This window comes from Triticum aestivum, chromosome 2D (assembly GCF_018294505.1).
Source record: "Triticum aestivum cultivar Chinese Spring chromosome 2D, IWGSC CS RefSeq v2.1, whole genome shotgun sequence".
Lineage (NCBI taxonomy): Eukaryota > Viridiplantae > Streptophyta > Magnoliopsida > Poales > Poaceae > Triticum > Triticum aestivum.
Window position 1 is genome coordinate 489,490,053 of NC_057799.1, and position 20,733 is coordinate 489,510,785.

At 45.9% G+C, this 20,733-nt stretch overlaps 2 protein-coding genes across 2 annotated transcripts; both read left to right on the forward strand.

The window, feature by feature from the left end:
• The first annotated feature begins 16,979 nt into the window (after nucleotides 1–16,979).
• On the forward strand, nucleotides 16,980–17,739 carry LOC123049677 (pathogenesis-related protein 1A-like). Its single transcript, XM_044472569.1, has one exon. The coding sequence runs from the start codon at nucleotides 17,013–17,015 to the stop codon at nucleotides 17,586–17,588; it is 576 nt and encodes a 191-aa protein (XP_044328504.1). The 5' UTR covers nucleotides 16,980–17,012; the 3' UTR covers nucleotides 17,589–17,739.
• Nucleotides 17,740–17,959: 220 nt separating this feature from the next.
• LOC123049678 (pathogenesis-related protein 1-like) lies at nucleotides 17,960–18,490 on the forward strand. Its single transcript, XM_044472571.1, has one exon. The coding sequence runs from the start codon at nucleotides 17,960–17,962 to the stop codon at nucleotides 18,488–18,490; it is 531 nt and encodes a 176-aa protein (XP_044328506.1).
• The last annotated feature ends 2,243 nt before the right edge of the window (nucleotides 18,491–20,733 follow it).

The following is a 20,733-nucleotide window of genomic DNA, read 5'->3' on the forward strand; positions in this document are numbered from 1 at the left end:
AGAGGATGAGTTTGGCAGCAGATTTGAGGATCCCGGAGACTCGTTCATCCTTCTATGCTGGTGAGCCTATGCCTTGGAAGATGGATGACAAGCCTACTTCATCATCACCTCCACCTTCTTCACCAGCAAAGGAGACATAATCACATGGGTATGGGCACTCCCCTTGGCAACTGCCAAGCTTGGGGGAGGTGCCCCGGTATCGTATCACCATCACATCTCTATCTTTACCGTTTTGCTTAGTTCGATCCTTTTAGTGACATCTTGATATAGTAGAATAAAGTTTTTGGTATGATCTAGTTTTGAGTTTTTCTTTATGACCCCTCTATGTAATCGAGTCCGTGAGCTATATAATAAAGATTAGTGTTGAGTCAAGGGCTTGATTATTTTGCTATGATCTTGAGGGAATAAAAAGAAATAAAAAGAGATCATATTGATCTTATGGATAGTAATGACTTCACATAGAAAGAGTATGATGATTAAAAGTTGTTGAGAGTTGACAAACATGGTTTTGGTCATCGTTGCAATTAATAGGAAGTAATAAAGAAAGAGAGGTTTCACACATAAATATACTATCTTGGACATCTTTTATGATTGTGAGCACTCGTTAAAATATGACATGCTAAAGAGTTGATGTTGGACAAGGAAGACAACGTAATGGGTTATGTTTTCTTATATCTGAAATAAAGTATATTGTCATGGATCATCCAACATGTTGAGCTTGCCTTTCCCCCTCATGCTAGCCAAATTCTTTGCACCAAGTAGAGATACTACGTGTGCTTCCAAATACCCTTAAACCCAGTTTTGCCATGAGAGTCCACCATACCTACCTACGGATTGAGTAAGATCCTTCAAGTAAGTTGTCATCGGTGCAAGCAATAAAAATTGCTCTCTAAATATGTATGCTTGATTAGTGTGGAGGAAATAAACTTTATACGATCTTGTGATGTGGAAGAAATAAAAGCGACGGATTGTATAATAAAGATCCATATCACAAGTGGCAATATAAAGTGACGTTCTTTCGCATTAAGATTTTGTGCATCCAACCCTGAAAGCGCATGGCAACCTCTGCTTCCCTCTGTGAAGGGCCTATCTTTTACTTTTATCTTCTACCTTATGCAAGAGTCATGGTGATCTTCACCTTTACTTTTTACATTTTATCCTTTGGCAAGCACAGTGTGTTGGAAAGATCCTGATATATATATATCTAATTGGATGTAAGTTGACATGAATTATTATTGTTGACATTACCCTTGAGGTAAAAGGTTGGGAGGCGAAACTATAAGCCCCTATCTTTCTCTGTGTCTGCTTAAAACTCCGTAACCACAAGTATTGCGTGAGTGTTAGCAATTGTGAAAGACTAAATGATAGTTGAGTATGTGGACTTGCTGAAAAGCTCTGACCTAGACTCTTTCTGATGTTATGATAAATTGCAATTGCTTCAATGACTGAGATTATAGTTTGTTAGTTCTCAATAAAGTTTCTGATTCATACTTGACATTGTGAATAGATTATTACTTGAGCATAAGAAATCATATGATAATATCCATATATGTTGCTGTTATAAGAATGATCATGATGCCCTCATGTCCGTATTTTATTTTATCGACACCTCTACCTCTAAACATGTGGACATATTTATCGTTATCGGCTTCCGCATGAGGACAAGCGAGGTCTAAGCTTGGGGGAGTTGATACGTCCATTTTGCATCATGCTTTTATATCGATATTTATTGCATTATGGGTTGTTATTACACATTATGCCACAATACTTATGCCTATTCTCTCTTATTTTACAAGGTTTACATAAGGAGGGAGAATGCCGGCAGCTGGAATTCTGGGCTGGAAAAGGAGCAAATATTAGAGACCTATTCTGCACAACTCCAAAAGTCCTGAAACTCCACAGAAGTTGTTTTTGGAAATAATAAAAAATACTGAGCAAAGAAAATACCAGAGGGGAGCCACACCCTGGCCACGAGGGTGGGGGCGCGCCCTACCCCCCTGGGCGCGCCCCCTGCCTCGTGGGCCCCCCTGGTGGCCCTCCGGTGCCCATCTTCTACTATATGAAGTCTTTCGTCCGAAGAAAAATCAGAAGCAAGCTTTCGGGATGAGACTCCGCCGCCACGAGGCGGAACCTTGGCGGAACCAATCTAGGGCTCTGGCAGAGCTGTTCTGCCGGGGACACTTCCCTCCGGGAAGGGGAAATCATCGCCATCGTCATCACCAACGCTCCTCTCATCGGGAGGGGGCCAATCTCCATCAACATCTTCACCAGCACCATCTCCTCTCAAACCCTAGTTCATCTCTTGTATCCAAATCTTGTCTCCAAGTCTGGGATTGGTACTTGTAGGTTGCTAGTAGTGTTGATTACTCCTTGTAGTTGATGCTAGTTGGTTTATTTGGTGGCAGATCATATGTTCAGATCCTATATGCATATTAATACCCCTCTGATTATGAACATGAATATGCTTTGTGAGTAGTTACGTTTGTTCCTGAGGACATGGGAGAAGTCTTGCTATACTAGTCATGTGAATTTGGTATTCGTTCGATATTTTGATGAGATGTATGTTGTCTTTCCTCTAGTGGTGTTATGTGAATGTCGACTACATGACACTTCACCATTATTTGGGCCTAGAGGAAGGCATTGGGAAGTAATAAGTAGATGATGGGTTGCTAGAGTGACAGAAGCTTAAACCCTAGTTTATGCGTTGCTTCGTAAGGGGCTGATTTGGATCCATATGTTTCATGCTATGGTTAGGTTTACCTTAATACCTCTTTTGTAGTTGCGGATGCTTGCAATAGGGGTTAAATCATAAGTGGGGTGCTTGTCCATGTAAGGACAGCACCCAAGCACCGGTCCACCCACATATCAAATTATCAAAGTACAGAACGTGAATCATATGAACGTGATGAAAACTAGCTTGACGATAATTCCCATGTGTCCTCGGGAGCGCTTTTCTCCATATAAGAAATTGTCCAGGCTTGTCCTTTGCTACAAAAAGGATTGGGCCACCTTTCTGCACTTTATTTACTTTTGTTACTTGTTGCTCATTACAAATTATCTTATCACAAAACTATCCGTTACCTATAATTTCAGTGCTTGCAGAGAATACGTTGCTTAAAACCGCTTATCATTTCCTTCTGCTCCTCGTTGGGTTCGACACTCTTACTTATCGAAAGGACTACGATAGATCCCCTATACTTGTGGGTCATCAATGTAGTTGTACGTCTTCACGATCTACCGATCCTAGTACCGAACGTACGGCACCTCCGCGATCTGCACACGTTCAGCTCGATGACGTCCCACGACCTCACGATCCAGCAGAGTGTCGAGGGAGAGCTTCGTTAGCACAACGGCGTGATGACGGTGATGATGAAGCTACCGGCGCAGGGCTTCGCCTAAGTACTACGATGATATGACCGAGGTGGATTATGGTGGAGGGGGGCACCGCACACGGCTGGAAACAATCAACTTGTGTGTTCTAGGGTGCCCCCTGCCCCCGTATATAAAGGAGCAAGGGGGAGGCCGGCCGGCCCTTGGAGCGCCCAAGGAGAGGAGGAATCCTCCTCCTAGTAGGAGTAGGATTCATCCTTTCCTAGTCCTACTAGGAAGGGGGATGGGGGAAGGAAGAAGAGGGAAAGGAGAAGGAAAGGGGGGGCGCGCCCCCCTCCCTAGTCCAATTCGGACTCCCTATAGGGAGGGGGCGCGGCTGCCCCTTGTGGGCTGCCTCCCCTCTTCCTTATGGCCCATGTAGGCCCAATAGTCCCTTTGGGGTTTCCGGTAAACCCCCGGCACTCCGATAAATATCCGGTGACCCCCGGAACTCATCCGGTGTCCGAATATAGTCGTCCAATATATCAATCTTTATGTCTCGACCATTTCGAGACTCCTCGTCATGTCCGTGATCACATCTGGGACTACGAACTATCTTCGGTACATCAAAACACATAAACTCATAATACCGATCGTCACCGAACGTTAAGCGTGCGAACCCTACGGGTTCGAGAACTATGTAGACATGACCGAGACACGTCTCCGGTCAATAACCAATAGCAGAACCTGGATGCTCATATTGGCTCCTACATATTCTACGAAGATCTTTATCGGTCAAACCGCATAACAACATACGCTGTTCCCTTTGTCATCGGTATGTTACTTGCCCGAGATTCGATCGTCAGTATCTCAATACCTAGTTCAATCTCGTTACCGGCAAGTCTCTCTACTTGTTCCTTAATGCATCATCCCGCAACTAACTCATTAGTCACATTGCTTGCAAGGATTATAGTGATGTGCATTACCGAGAGGGCCCAGAGATACCTCACCGACAATCGGGGTGACAAATCCTAATCTCGATCTATGCCAACTCAACAAGTACCATCGGAGACACCTGTAGAGCACCTTTATAATCACCCAGTTACGTTGTGACGTTTGGTAGCACACAAAGTGTTCCTCCGGTATTCGGGAGTTGCATAATCTCATAGTCATAGGAACATGTATAAGTCATGAAGAAAGCAATAGCAACATACTAAACGATCAAGTGCTAAGCTAACGGAATGGGTCAAGTCAATCACATCATTCTCTAATGATGTGATCCCGTTAATCAAATGACAACTCATGTCTATGGCTAGGAAACTTAACCATCTTTTATTCAACGAGCTAGTCAAGTAGAGGCATACTAGTGACACTCTGTTTGTCTATGTATCCACACATGTACTAAGTTTTCGGTTAATACAATTCTAGCTTGAATGATAAACATTTATCATGAAATAAGGAAATAAATAATAACTTTATTATTGCCTCTAGGGCATATTTCCTTCAGTCTCCCACTTGCACTAGAATCAATAATCTAGTTCACATCGCCATGTGATTTAACACCAATAGTTCACATCACCATGTGATTAACACCCATAGTTCACATCGCCATGTGACCAACACTCAAAGGGTTTACTAGAGTCAGTAATCTTAGTTTCACATCGCCATGTGATTAACACCCAAAGAGTACTAAGGTGTGATCATGTTTTGCTTGTGAGAGAAGTTTAGTCAAGGGGTCTGCCATATTCAGATCCGTATGTATTTTGCAAATTTCTGTGTCAACAATGATCTGCACGGAGCTACTCTAGCTAATTGCTCCCACTTTCAATATGTATCCAGATTGAGACTTAGAGTCATCTGCATCAGTGTCAAAACTTGCATCAACGTAACCCTTTACGATGAACCTTTTGTCACCTCCATAATCGAGAAACATATCCTTATTCCACTAAGGATAATTTTGACCGTTGTCCAGAGATCTACTCCTAGAACACTATTGTACTCCCTTGCCAAACTCAGTGTAGGGTATACAATAGATTTGGTACACAGCATGGCATACTTTATAGAACCTATGGCTGAGGCATAGGGAATGACTTTCATTCTCTTTCTATCTTCTGCTGTGTTCGGGCTTTGAGTCTTACTCAATTTCACACCTTGCAACACAGGCAAGAACTCTTTCTTTGACTGTTCCATTTTGAACTACTTCAAAATCTTGTCAAGGTATGTACTCATTGAAAAAACTTATCAAGCGTCTTGATCTATCTCCATAGATCTTGATGCTCAATATGTAAGCAGCTTCACCGAGGTCTTTCTTTGAAAAACTCCTTTCAAATACTCCTTTATGCTTTCCAGAAAATTCTACATTATTTTCGATCAACAATATGGCATTCACATATACTTATCAGAAATGATGTAGTGCTCCCACTCACTTTCTTGTAAATATAGGCTTCATCGCAAGTCTGTATAAAACTATATGCTTTGATCAACTCATCAAAGCGTATATTCCAACTCCGAGATGCTTGCACCAGTCCATAGATGGATCGCTGGAGCTTGCACATTTTGTTAGCACCTTTAGGATCGACAAAACCTTCTGGTTGCATCAAATACAACACTTTTTTAAGAAATCCATTAAGGAATGTAGTTTTGACATCCATTTGCCAGATTTCATAAAATGTGGCAATTTGCTAACATGATTCGGACAGACTTAAGCATCACTACGAGTGAGAAAATCTCATCGTAGTCAACACCTTGAACTTTGTCAAAAACCTTTTTCGACAAGTCTAGCTTTGTAGATAGTAACACTACTATCAGCGTCCGTCTTCCTCTTGAAGATCCGTTTATTTTCTATGGCTTGCCGATCATCGGACAAGTCAACCAAAGTCCACACTTTGTTCTCATACATGGATCCCATCTCAGATTTCATGGCCCCAAGCCATTTAGCGGAATCTTGGCTCATCATCGCTTCCTCATAGTTCGTAGGTTCATCATGGTCAAGTAACATGACCTCCAGAACAGGATTACCGTACCTCTCTGGTGCGGATATCACTCTGGTTGACCTACGAGGTTCGGTAGTAGCTTGATCTGAAGTTACATGATCATCATCATTAGCTTCCTCACTAATTGGTGTAGGAGTCACAGAAACAGATTTCTATGATGAACTACTTTCCAATAAGGGAGCAGGTACATTTACCTCATCAAGTTCTACTTTCCTCCCACTCACTTCTTTCGAGAGAAACTCCTTCTCTAGAAAGGATCCATTCTTAGCAACGAATGTCTTGCCTTCGGATCTGTGATAGAAGGTGTACCAAACTGTCTCCTTTGGGTATCCTATGAAGACACATTTCTCCGATTTGGATTTGAGCTCATAAGGATGAAACTTTTTCACATAAGCATCGCAACCCCAAACTTTAAGAAACGACAACTTTGGTTTCTTGCCACACCACAGTTCATATGGTGTCATCTCAACGGATTTAGATGGTGCCCTATTTAACGTGAATGCAGCTGTCTCTAATGCATAACCCCTTAACGATAGTGGTAAATCGGTAAGAGACATCATAGATTGCACCATATCTAATAAAGTACGGTTACGATGTTCGGACACACCATTACGCTGTGGTGTTCCAGGTGGCGTGAGTTGCGAAACTATTCCGCATTGTTTCAAATGAAGACCAAACTCGTAACTCAAATATTCTCCTCCACGATCAGATCGTAGAAACTTTATTTTCTTGTTACAATGATTTTCCACTTCACTCTGAAATTATTTGAACTTTTCAAATGTTTCAGATTTATGTTTCATCAAGTAGATATACCCATATCTGCTCAAATCATCTGTGAAGGTCAGAAAATAACGATACCTGCCGCGAGCCCCAACACTCATCGGACTGCATACATCAGTATGTATTATTTCCAACAAGTCTGTTGCTCGCTCCATTGTTCCGGAGAATGGAGTCTTAGTCATCTTGCCCATGAGGCATGGTTCGCAAGCATCAACTGATTCATAATCAAGTGATTCCAAAAGCCCATCAGCATGGATTTTCTTCATGCGCTTTACACCAATATGACCTAAACGGCAGTGCCACAAATAAGTTGCACTATCATTATTAACTTTGCATCTTCTGACTTCAATATTATGAATATGTGTATCACTACGATCGAGATTTAATAAACCATTCACCTTGGGTGTATGACCATTCAAGGTTTTATTCATGTAAACAGAACAACATTTATTCTCTGACTTTAAATGAATAACCGTATTGCAATAAACATGATCAAATCATATTCATGCTTAACGCAAACACCAAATAACATTTATTTAGGTTCAACACTAATCCCGAAAGTATAGGGAGTGTGAGATGATGATCATATCAATCTTGGAACCACTTCCAACACACATCGTCACTTCACCCTTAACTAGTCTCTGTTCATTCTGCAACTCCCGTTTCGAGTTACTTAATCTTAGCAACTAAACTAGTATCAAATACTGAGGGGTTGCTATAAACACTAGTAAAGTACACATCAATAACATGTATATCAAATATACCTTTGTTCACTTTGCCATCCTTCTTATCCGCCAAATACTTGGGGCAGTTCTGCTTCCAGTGACCAGTCCCTTTGCAGTAGAAGCACTTAGTCTCAGGCTTAGGTCCAGACTTGGGCTTCTTCACTTGAGCAGCAACTTGCTTGCCATTCTTCTTGAAGTTCCCCTTCTTCCCTTTGCCCTTTTCTTGAAACTAGTGGTCTTGTCAACCATCAACACTTGATGCTTTTCTTGATTTCTACCTTCGTCGATTTCAGCATCACGAAGAGCTTGGGCATCGTTTCCGTTATCCCTTGCATACTATAGTTCATCACGAAGTTCTAGTAACTTGGTGATAGTGACTAGAGAACTCTGTCAATCACTATCTTATCTGGAAGATTAGCTCCCACTTGATTCAAGTGATTGTAGTACTCAGACATTCTGAGCACATGCTCACTAGCTGAGCAATTCTCCTCCATCTTGTAGGCAAAGTGCTTGTCAAAGGTCTCATACCTTTCGACATGGGCATGAGTCTGAAATACTAATTTCAACTCTTGGAACATCTCATATGCTCCATGGCGTTCAAAACGTCTTTGAAGCCCCGATTCTAAGCCGTAAAGCATGGTGCACTAAACTATCAAGTAGTCATCATATCGAGCTTGCCAAACGTTCATAACGTCTGCATCTGCTCCTGTAATCGGTCTGTCACCTAGCGGTGCATCAAGGACATAATTCTTCTGTGCAGCAATGAGGATAATCCTCAGATCACGGATCCAATCCGCATCATTGCTACTAACATCTTTCAACTTAGTTTTCTCTAGGAACATATCAAAAATAAAACAGGGGAGCTAAACGCGAGCTATTGATCTACAACATAGATATGCTAATACTACCAGGACTAAGTTCATGATAAATTTAAAGTTCAATTAATCATATTACTTAAGAACTCCCACTTAGATAGACATCCCTCTAGTCATCTAAATGATCACGTGATCCAAATCAACTAAACCATGTCCGATCATCACGTGAGATGGAGTAGTTTTCAATGGTGAACATCACTATGTTGATCATATCTACTATATGATTCACGCTCGACCTTTCGGTCTCCACTGTCCCGAGGCCATATCTGCATATGCTAGGCTCGTCAAGTTTAACCCGAGTATTCTGCGTGTGCAAAACTGGCTTGCACCCGTTGTATTTGAACGTAGAGCTTATCACACCCAATCATCACGTGGTGTCTCGGCACAACGAACTTTCGCAACGGTGCATACTCAGGGAGAACACTTATACCTTGAAATTTAGTGAGAGATCATCTTATAATGCTACCATCGAACTAAGCAAAATAAGATGCATAGATAAACATCACATGCAATCAATATATGTGATATGATATGGCCATCATCATCTTGTGCCTTTGATCTCCATCTCCAAAGCACCGTCATGATCACCATCGTCACTGGCGCGACACCTTGATCTCCATCGTAGTATCGTTGTCGTCTCGCCAACTATTGCTTCTACGACTATCACTACCGCTTAGTGATAAAGTAAAGCAATTACATGGCGATTGCATTTCCTACAATAAAGCGACAACCATATGGCTCCTGCCAGTTGCCGGTAACTCCGTTACAAAACATGGTCATCTCATACAATAAAATTTAGCATCATGTCTTGACCATATCACATCACAACATGCCCTGCAAAAACAAGTTAGACGTCCTCTACTTTATTGTTGCAAGTTTTACGTGGCTGCTACGGGCTGAGCAAGAACTGTTCTTACCTACGCATCGAAACCACAACGATATTTCGTCAAGTATGTGTTGTTAACCTTCAACAAGGACCGGGCATAGCCACACTCGATTCAACTAAAGTTGGAGAAACTGACACCCGCCAGCCACCTGTGTGTGAAGCACGTCGGTAGAACCGATCTCATGTAAGCGTACGCGTAATGTCGGTCTGAGCTGCTTCATCCAACAATACTTCCGAATCAAAGTATGACATGCTGGTAAGCAGTATGACTATTATCGCCCACAACTCACTTGTGTTCTACTCGTGCATATAACATCTACGCATAAACCTGGCTCGGATGCCACCGTTGGGGAACGTAGTAATTTCAAAAAAAGTCCTGCGCACACGCAAGATCATGGTGATGCATAGCAACGAGAGGGGAGAATGTTGTCCACGTACCCTCGTAGACTGAAAGCGGAAGCGTTATGACAACGCAGTTGATGTAGTCGTATGTCTTCACGATCGACCGATCCTAGTACCGAACGTACGGCACCTCCGCCATCTGCACACGTTCAGCTCGGTGACGTCCCATGAACTCACGATCCAGCAAAGTGTCGAGGGAGAGCTTCGTCAGCACAACGGCGTGATGAAGGTGATGATGAAGCTACCGGTGCAGGGCTTCGCCTAAGCACTACGACGATATGACCGAGGTGGATTATGGTGGAGGGGGGCACCGCACACGGCTGGAATCAATCAACTTGTGTATTCTAGGGTGCCCCCTGCCCCCGTATATAAAGGAGCAAGGGGGAGGCCGGCCGGCCCTTGGTGCACCCAAGGAGAGGAGGAATCCTCCTCCTAGTAGGAGTAGGATTCATCCTTTCCTAGTCCTACTAGGAAGGGGGAAGGGGGAAGGAAGGAGAGGGAAAGGAGAAGGAAAGGGGGGGCCGCCCCTCTCCCTAGTCTAATTCGGACTCCCTGTAGGAGGGGGCCTGGCTGCCCCTTGTGGGCTGCCTCCCCTCTTCCCTATGGCCCATGTAGGACCAATAGTCCCCCCGGGGTTTTCGATAAACCCCCAGCACTCCGATAAATATCCGGTGACCCCAGGAACTCATCCGGTGTCCGAATATAGTCGTCCAATATATCAATCTTTATGTCTCGACCATTTCGAGACTCCTCGTCATGTCCGTGATCACATCCGGGACTCCGAACTATCTTCGGTACATCAACACACATAAACTCATAATACCGATCGTCACTGAACGTTAAGCGTGCGGACCCTACGGGTTCGAGAACTATGTAGACATGACCGATACACATCTCCGGTCAATAACCAATAGCAGAACCTGGATGCTCATATTGGCTCCTACATATTCTATGAAGATCTTTATCGGTCAAACCGCATAACAACATACGTTGTTCTCTTTGTCATCGGTATGTTACTTGCCCGAGATTCGATCGTCGGTATCTCAATACCTAGTTCAATCTCGTTACCGGCAAGTCTTTCTACTCGTTCCGTAATGCATCATCCCGCAACTAACTCATTAGTCACATTGCTTGCAAGGCTTATAGTGATGTGCATTACCGAGAGGGCCCAGAGATACCTCTCCGACAATCGGAGTGACAAATCCTAATCTCGATCTATGCCAACTCAACAAGTACCATCAGAGACACCTATAGAGCACCTTTATAATCACCCAGTTACATTGTGACGTTAGGTAGCACACAAAGTGTTCCTCCGGTATTCGGGAGTTGCATAATCTCATAGTCATAGGAACATGTATAAGTCATGAAGAAAGCAATAGAAACATACTAAACGATCAAGTGCTAAGCTAACGGAATGGGTCAAGTCAATCACATCATTCTCTAATGATGTGATCCCGTTAATCAAATGACAACTCATGTCTATGGCTAGGAAACTTAACCATCTTTTATTCAACGAGCTAGTCAAGTAGAGGCATATTAGTGACACTCTGTTTGTCTATGTATCCACACATGTACTAAGTTTTCGGTTAATACAATTCTAGCATGAATAATAAACATTTATCATGAAATAAGGAAATAAATAATAACTTTATTATTGCCTCTAGGGCATATTTCCTTCACTCTCCGTCGATGGCAGCTTGTGGCACCAACGCCTTGGGCAGCTTAGCAGTAGTTCCCTTTCAGTTTTAGCAAAAACTTTTCTTCAATCACCATGTAATCAAGCTAGTTTGAATTCCCATGTGTGTGAATCCTGCCAATATGGCAAGCAATCAATAGTACCTTTTAGGTCATCTCGTACCTGTACTACTACTCCCTTTGACTTAGTGCACTGCAATCTCTGGACCTCACCCGTCTCTAGCGTCTCTGGTTACCAATTCTACCTGGTCATCCTTGATGACTTCTCTCATTTTTCATGGACATCTTCGTTGCGCGCTAAATCCGATACATCAATTACCTTACTTCGCTTTTTCGCATATGCGCTCACACAATTTCGTGTCCCCATCAAATGCATATAGTGCGACAACTGTGGCGAGTTCCTCACCACAGCCCTACGTGACTTCCTTTCTTACTGCGGCTCCTCTCTCCGCCTCTCCTGCCCATATACTTCACCGCAGAACGGGAAGGTTGAGCAGATGATCCGCACAACAAATGACGTACTCCGCACTCTTCTTCTCCACGCCCATCTTCCTCCTAATTTTTGGGTCGAAGCTCTTCACATGGCTACACATCTACTCAGCCGGCGACCTTCCTCTGCCATTCACAATGACACACCGTTCTTTCGGCTTTATGGCCAGCACCCGACATACGATCATCTACGGGTTTTTGGATGTCTGTGCTTACCTAACATCTACCCCACCATCAAGCACAAACTCTCTCCCCGTGCCGTTCGGTGCGTTTTCATAGGGTATCCCCTTGAGCATAAAGGTTATCGTTGTCTCGATTTGCACACCCGTAAGGTCATCGTCTCGCGTCATGTCACCTTCGACGAGGCAGTTTTTCCATTTGTTGATCTCGCCCCGTCTAACCCAACGGATTGCGTGGCCACAGATGATCCCGCCCACCCAATCTTCCCCGAGCGGCGCGCCTATCTACCTCGTACTGGCCCTGCAGTGGATCTCCCTCGGATCCCGGCCCAACAGCCAACAAACCGCATCGCCCCCGCTCCCCATCTGCCGCCTGCGGGATCCGCGCCTGATCGCCCGCCCTCCACCCTACCTTCGCCGGCTAGCGCCATGACACCGCCACCCCGCCAAGCCCGCCCATCTCACCCGCGTCGAGCTGCGCTGACACAGCCCCCCAGCCGCCACTCCTTCGCATGACGCCTGATACGTCTCCAACGTATCTATAATTTTTTATTGTTCCATGCTATTATATTATCTGTTTTGGATGTTTGATGGGATTTATTATACACTTTTATATTATTTTTGGGACTAGCCTACTAACCAAAGGCCCAGTGCAAATTGATATTTTTTCCTATTTCAGTGTTTCGCAGAAAAGGAATATCAAACGGAATCCAAACGGAACGAAACCTTTGGGAGAGTGATTTTTGGAACAAACGTAATCCAGGAGACTTGGAGTGGACGTCAAGGAAGCGACGAGGTGGCCACGAGGTAGGGAGGCGCGCCCGGGGGGTTAGGCGCGCCCCCCACCCTCGTGGACCCCTCGTGGCTCCCCCAACCGACTTCTTTCGCCTATATATACTCTTATACCTTGAAAACATCAGGGGGAGCCACGAAACCACTTTTCCACCGCCACAACCTTCTGTACCCGTGAGATCCCATCTTGGGGCCATTTCCGGCACTCCGTCGGAGGGGGTATCGATCACGGAGGGCTTCTACATCAACACCATACCCTCTCCGATGATGTGTGAGTAGTTTACCGCAGACCTCCGGGTCCATAGTTATTAGCTAGCATTGCTTCTTCTCTATCTTTGGATCTCAATACAAAGTTCTCCTCGATTCTCTTGGAGATCTATTCGATGTAATTCTTTTTCCGGTGTGTTTGTCGAGATCCGATGAACTGTGGGTTTATGATCAAGATTATCTATGAACAATATTTGAATCTCCTCTGAATTCTTTTATATATGATTTGATATCTTTGCAAGTCTCTTCGAATTATCAGTTTGGTTTGGCCTATTAGATTGATCTTTCTTGCAATGGGAGAAGTGCTTAACTTTGGGTTCAATCTTGCGGTGTCCTTTCCCAGTGACAGCAGGGGCAGCAAGGCACGTATTGTATTGTTGCCATCGAGGATAAAAAGATGGGGTTTATATCATATTGCTTGAGTTTATCCCTCTACATCATGTCATCTTGCCTAATGTGTTACTCTGTTCTTATGAACTTAATACTCTAGATGCATGCTGGATAGCGGTCGATGTGTGGAGTAATAGTAGTAGATGCAGAATCGTTTCGGTCTACTTGTCACGGACGTGATGCCTATATACATGATCATGCCTAGATATTCTCATAACTATGCGCTTTTCTATCAATTGCTCGACAGTAATTTGTTCACCCACCGTAGATTATGCTGAGAGAAGCCACTAGTGAAACCTATGACCCCCGGGTCTATTTTCCATCATATTAATCTCCCTTCAACTAGCTATTTCTGTCGCCGTTTATTTTGCAATCTTTACTTTTCAATCTATACAACAAAAATACCAAATATATTTATCTTATTATCTCTATGAGATCTCACTTTTGCAAGTGGCCGTGAAGGGATTGACAACCCCTTTATCACGTTGGTTGCAAGGTTCTTATTTGTTTGTGTAGGTACAAGGCGACTTGCGTGTAGTCTCCTACTGGATTGATACCTTGGTTCTCAAACTGAGGGAACTACTTACGCTACTTTGCTGCATCACCCTTTCCTCTTCAAGAGAAAACCAACGCAGTGCTCAAGAGGTAGCAACGCCGACGCCTGCCAAGCGCCTCCCGCCAAAGGCCGTCCCAGTTGCGCCGCCTGCCAATCTCCATAACATGCGCACCCGTGTAAAATTAGGGTTTCACCCCAAAAACCAACTGAACCTCCACGCCACCATATCCCAGCTCAGCCCCATTCCTTCCACCTACCGCGCGGCCTTGAGGGATCCAAACTGGCACCGTGCAATGTTAGAGGAATATAACGCGCTTTTGCAGAATAACACTTGGGATTTGGTTGCTCGTCCTGCAGGTTTTAACGTGGTCACAGGGAAGTGCATATACCGGCACAAATTCCATCCGGACGGCTCGCTGGCTCGCTACAAAGCTCGCTGGGTGCTTCGCGGCTTCACGCAGCAAGCTGGCATCGACTACGGCGAGACGTTCAGTCCCGTGGTCAAGCCGGCTATGATTCGCACCGTGCTCAGCGTCGCCGGCGGGCGTTCTTGGCCGATCCATCAGCTCGACGTCAAGAATGCCTTCCTGCACGGTCACCTCGCCGAGACGGTCTACGCCCAACAACCCTCCGGCTTCGTCGACACCAACAACCCTACGCGTGTGTGCCGCTTGAACCGCTCGTTATACGGGCTGAAACAAGCGCCACGGGCTTGGTTCTCCCGGTTCACCATGTACCTACTCCAGCTTGGCTTTGTGGCGTCTCGCTCCGACTCCTCTCTCTTCATCCTCCGCCGTGGGACGCAGCTCGCATATTTGTTGTTGTATGTCGACGACATTATCCTCACCGCGAGCACCACATCTCTCCTCCAGTCCATCATCTCCTCGCTCCACCAAGAATTCGCCATGTCCGACCTTGGCCCGCTGCATCACTTTCTTGGCATTAATGTCACTTCCACCGCCGCCGGTCTCTTCCTGCGCAAGAGCAGTATGCCTTGGAGATTCTTGATCGAGCAGGGATGCTTAATTGCAAACCCTTACCCACGTCAGTAGACACACATGCAAAACTCCCAGCTGACGCTGGCCCTCTATTCCATGATCCTTCTCTGTACAGGAGCCTTGCCGGTGCCCTACAGTACATAACACTCACACGGCCTGATCTTTCTTATGGTGTTCAACAATGTTGTCTCTTCATGCACGCTCCGCGTGACTCGCACTTCCAGTTGCTAAAGCGCATCCCGCACTACCTTCGTGGGACAACACATCTCGACTTGCAGTTCCATCGTTCCACCTCCACCGAGCTCGTCGCATATTCCGACGCCGACTGGGCAGGGTGTCCCGACACACGCCGCTACACCTCGGGGTATTGTATGTTCCTCGGCGGCAACCTTGTGTCGTGGTCCTCGAAGCGGCAACACACCATCTCGCGCTCCAGCGCGGAGGCCGAGTACCGGGCTGTCGCGCACGCCGTTGCCGAGGCAGTCTGGTTGCGACAACTCCTTGGCGAGCTCCACCAGGCTCCCACCGTGCTACCGTGGTCTACTGTGACAACGTGAGCGCGATGTACATGTCAACTAACCCTGTGCAACACCAGCGTACAAAGCACGTGGAGATTGACTTGCACTTCGTCCGGGAGCGTGTGTCGCTCGGCGAGGTTCGCGTCCTGCATGTCCCGACGAGCTCTCAGTTTGCCGACGTCTTCACCAAGGGGCTGCCGACGAGCATCTTCCTCGACTTCCGGTCCAACCTCAACGTCCGGGAGCCCCACGTTTCGGCTGCGGGGGGCTGTTGGAAGTCTACTACACGATCTGATGGACAACGGCCTTGACCTGGTCCTTCGGATAGTTCAGGAGGTGCGTGCACTACGTGCGCACGTCCACCTCGCATGCATGACATGCTCGGCCACGGCCATTGTACACGATCTCTCCCTCACCCCCTTGTACCTCTCCGCATGTATAAATAACCCTGCGAGATATGAATACAAGTGTGCATAGAGTTCTGTAAAACAACTCTTTACAGGGAAATCCTATTTATATATTCATGCTAACAGTCAGGGAAGTTTGACTTGGCTCAGCCTCCTTTTTTGATACTACCAAATAGCTCATCGTGTTGTAGAGGAGAAAATGCTTGTCCAACAATAATCAAAATATTGTATGGTGCAGTGGTGCACTATAGTCGACAAAATGATGACGTGAACAGCGCACCGATTTGGCGAGGGTCTTTCCCTCATCGCACCGCGAGATATGAGATATATACGTCCGTGTGGGCGGCAAGAATTGCCGTGCAGCTGCTATTGCTTCTTCCTTAATCTTCTCTTGCTCAGTCCCCTAAAACCAGCAACATACCACATTACCACGTATAATGCACTTGTTGAATTGCATTTGCTCCTCTGGTCAAGCACAGCATCATCTTGTTTGTGCCGTGCCAATTGATTTAGCTTCTAAACAATTTGGAAGATTCCTTCGTGGCTTGGATACAAAGATAGCATTACCAGCTAGAGCACACTAACGCCATAGCCGCCATGCGAGCGTTCAAAGTATCAACAGCTAATCAGGCTGAAGAGAGATTGACACGAAACGTTCTACCCCTATATAACCATACCGAGTGAGCTGGTCCATCCATGCACCTGCCCACCCTCTCAATACAACCAAGCTTTCAACTGGAAACCCACGAAAATGGCGAACACAAGGATGACCATTCACATGTGCTACCTCACCATCTTGCTACTGCTTGCATTACTGGCACCACCGTGCACGCCCGTCAGCGACACTGACGACGGCACCAACAGCGCGGGCGTCGACGGAAGTCGCCGTGCGCGCGCCGAGGCCACCGTCGCCGACATTTTGTCGGCGCACAATGCGGCGCGGAGGACGGTCGGGGTGGAGCCCCTGACGTGGAGCCCCGGGATCGCGGGGTACGCCAAGGACTACGCCCGCTCCCGCCGCGCCGACTGCGCACCGCGGCGCTCGTCGCTCTTCTACTTCGGCGAGAACGTAGCCGTGGGCAAAGGCCGTCGCTGGGACGGCGGGGCGCTGGTGGCGCAGTGGGTGGACGAGGGGCGGCGGTACGACTACGGCAGCGGCTCCTGCGCGGCGCCGGCGGGCTCGTCCGGATGCGCGCGGTACACGCAGGTCGTGTGGCGGAACACGACGCAGCTCGGGTGCGGCAAGATTGTGTGCGACTCCGGCGACACGCTGCTCGTCTGCGACTACTTCCCGCCAGGCAACTACGGCACCGGCCGGCCATACTGATCGCGCGCCGTTGATTGGTCACGCCGTGCATGCAAGTTTACTGCATCCCTCCACGTGGTGCATCAAAGTTATTTACCATCGATTATGCATTTGTTTACTTGTAATTCGCAAATTGTATGGTTCAAAATTAAATAAATTCACATTTTCATCACCGACAGTATATATGTGACCATATGTAGCAATCCATTACTCGACGATGAACGCTTCAAATTAACTCTCCAATGTCCAAACTGACACACATATGCGTTGCAATCTAAAGTCCAAACGCTCATGCATGCATACGAGAACCCGCACAATTAATTAACCGCTCCTATATAATGACTGCACTTCCCTTGCAAACTTCACCAAATCGAACCGCGCCGCAGATCACCATGTCTCCTTTCGCCTGCCTCGCCGCCTTGACCCTCGCACTGGCCTCGCTATCGCCGGCGGCAGCCATCAGCGTCCCCGGCCACAACCCTGGCGCCGCCGTCGTGCCCTCCTGGACGCAGTTCCTGCGGGCGCACAACGACGCGCGCAGCGCAGTCGGCCTGCCGCCGCTGAAGTGGAACTTGACGCTGGAGCTGGACGCCATGCAGTACGCGAACAAGCTCCGCGTCCCCTGCAACCTCTCGCCGGTCCCGTGGGCCGCCGACGGGGTCTACGGGCGGAACCTCTACTGGGCCGACGGGCACCACAACGCGACGCACGCGGTGGCCGCGTGGGTGGGTGAGCGGCGGTGGTACGACCACCGCGCCAACGCCTGCGCCCCGGGGAAGACATGCGGCGAGTACACGCAGGTGGTGTGGAACACCACGCGGGAGCTCGGCTGCGGCCGCCGCACCTGCCGGAACGGCCTCGACACCGTGGCCGTCTGCGAGTACTTCCCTCCTGGCAACTATGTTGGCGTGCCGCCCTACTGATTCTGTACGGCAAGCTAAGGGGCAAATATATTTCCAAATAACGCATACGACGCACGACCATAGTTCATAACTTCATGTGAATTACCCGATATCCTGGACAAGGTTCTTTGTTAATGGGCAACGATTCCATTCAAATTCAGCTGGCTGATCGCTCGCGCATGATTTTTCCGTTAGATTTGAAAAAAGTTCTAAACAATTTTTGAAAAACGCGAGCTTTTAAAAAAGCATGAACAACTTTAGAAATGATGAACACATTTTCATATTTTGGAACATTTTTTTAAACCATGAAAGGTATAAAATTTGCGACTTTTTTATAAAAATGAGAACATTTAATAGAAACAGGGTATTTAAAAAAAATGGAAGACTGATACGAACACTTTTAGAAATTTGTGAACAAATTTTGTCAACATTTTTATATATTTAGAATTGAAAAGGTGAACATCATTTTAAAATAAACAAACAATTTTTGAAGATGCTGAATATATGTTGAAATTTACTAAATTTTCTAAAAAGAGATCATAAATACCAGCAAAAAGAAACAAATAGTAAAAAAAAGGTTCAGGAAATTTCTAGAAGGTTCCCAAAATAGAAAGAAAAGCATACTAAAATATCTACACTAAAGCTAGATAATCAGCGGCCCCGTTCGTCGCTCCCTGACATCCCTGTGCAAAGGGACGACCGAAATCACTAATTAAGGGGAACCCCTTTCAAAGGTCACTCCTAAACCTCAGTATGCGGCAAGTGGCGCAATTTAGGAGTTTCCTTTTCTCGTAGATTCGTTTATTAAAAAAAAATCTATTAAACCGTGCTTCTAAATCGCAAACTGTTTTCACCGTCAAATTTCTCGCGTCGAAATCTTTAAAGCTAGATCCCGTGTTAATAGGTTTTGACGAACTTCTTTTTCACAAAAAAATGGAAGAAAAATAAAACCAAGCCGAAAGCACGATTTTTCACAGTTTTTTTCCTTTTCCAAGAGGCATAGTTGTGCCTCCATGCGAAATTGTGCCTCTCGCGGATGCAGATATGTAGCTCCACGCGAAGCAAATATGTACCTCTCGCGGAAAAAAGACATGTTTTCCCTTTCCATGAGTTGTGCCTCTCACAGAAGCAACCCTGCGCCTCCCCGAGAAGCAAATTTGCATCTCTCGTGAAAGAAAATAAATGTGTTTTTTTCTCTTTCCGAGAGGCACATCTATGTCTCTCACGAAAGCAAACATGTGCCTCCACGAGAAGCAAATTTGTGTCTCTCACGGAAAAAAAATGCATCTTGTTTTTCATTTCGAGGGGCACAACTATGCCTCCCATAAAAAGCAAACTTGTGCCTTCACGAGAATCAAATTTGTGCCTTTCACGAAAGGGAAAGGAACATTTTTTTTTCACACCATTTTTTTTGGATTTTTTGTCCATAATCTAGGGGAAACGGGCAAAAACAAAAAGCAAAGAAAAAAACATCTCAAGCCTGAAAACGCATATAGGAAAAAAATATCTCAAGGAAACGTACACATGACGGCGGCTGAGAGTGCGCCCACCAAAAATGACCCTTGCTAGAGATTCCTCAACTTTAGATAATGGACGCCATCTTTGGCTAATTAATCCTTCTGAATTTATCTGTATTAAATGTTTTAGTTATTGTTGAATAAACTGGAGTGCTTTACCCTAAAAAGAGTGACCCTTGAGTGGATCCCGTAAGGGCTACTTCTCACTTAGTTGCTCTCAGGACGACACTTTGATCAAATGTGTTGAATAGGATATTCGTACTTTTTTTAACATTGTACAAACGGAAGCGCTCATATAAACGCGCCTACTCTCATCCATGAACGCACACGCACACACCATATTCCTATGAGTACCTCCGAAAGATTCAGCCGGCATATCATCTTGAGATTTTATGAAGTCAACGTAGGAGCCTCGTGGTCGACGGAAACGTCTCCTCCCAATAAAAGTGTATCACCTAAAATACTGAAATAAATCCAAGATAAATGCGAGCACCACGACTTGAACCCTGTTGGCCTGGGGATACCACTGTCCACCTAACCATACCAACCACGGGTTGGTTCGCTAGGATATTCGTACTTGAGGGTGTCTCAATGTGCAGACACGCTGGTGCGGTTATGTGCCTCTTACCGCGACGCCAAGGCACGGCTCACCTGCAGCGAGCCCGAACTGGGTCGGCCCGGTAACAACAAGCCGCGTCATGCTGCCATCATGCGTGACTTTTTTATGTTTTCTTCTTCGCAATTTGT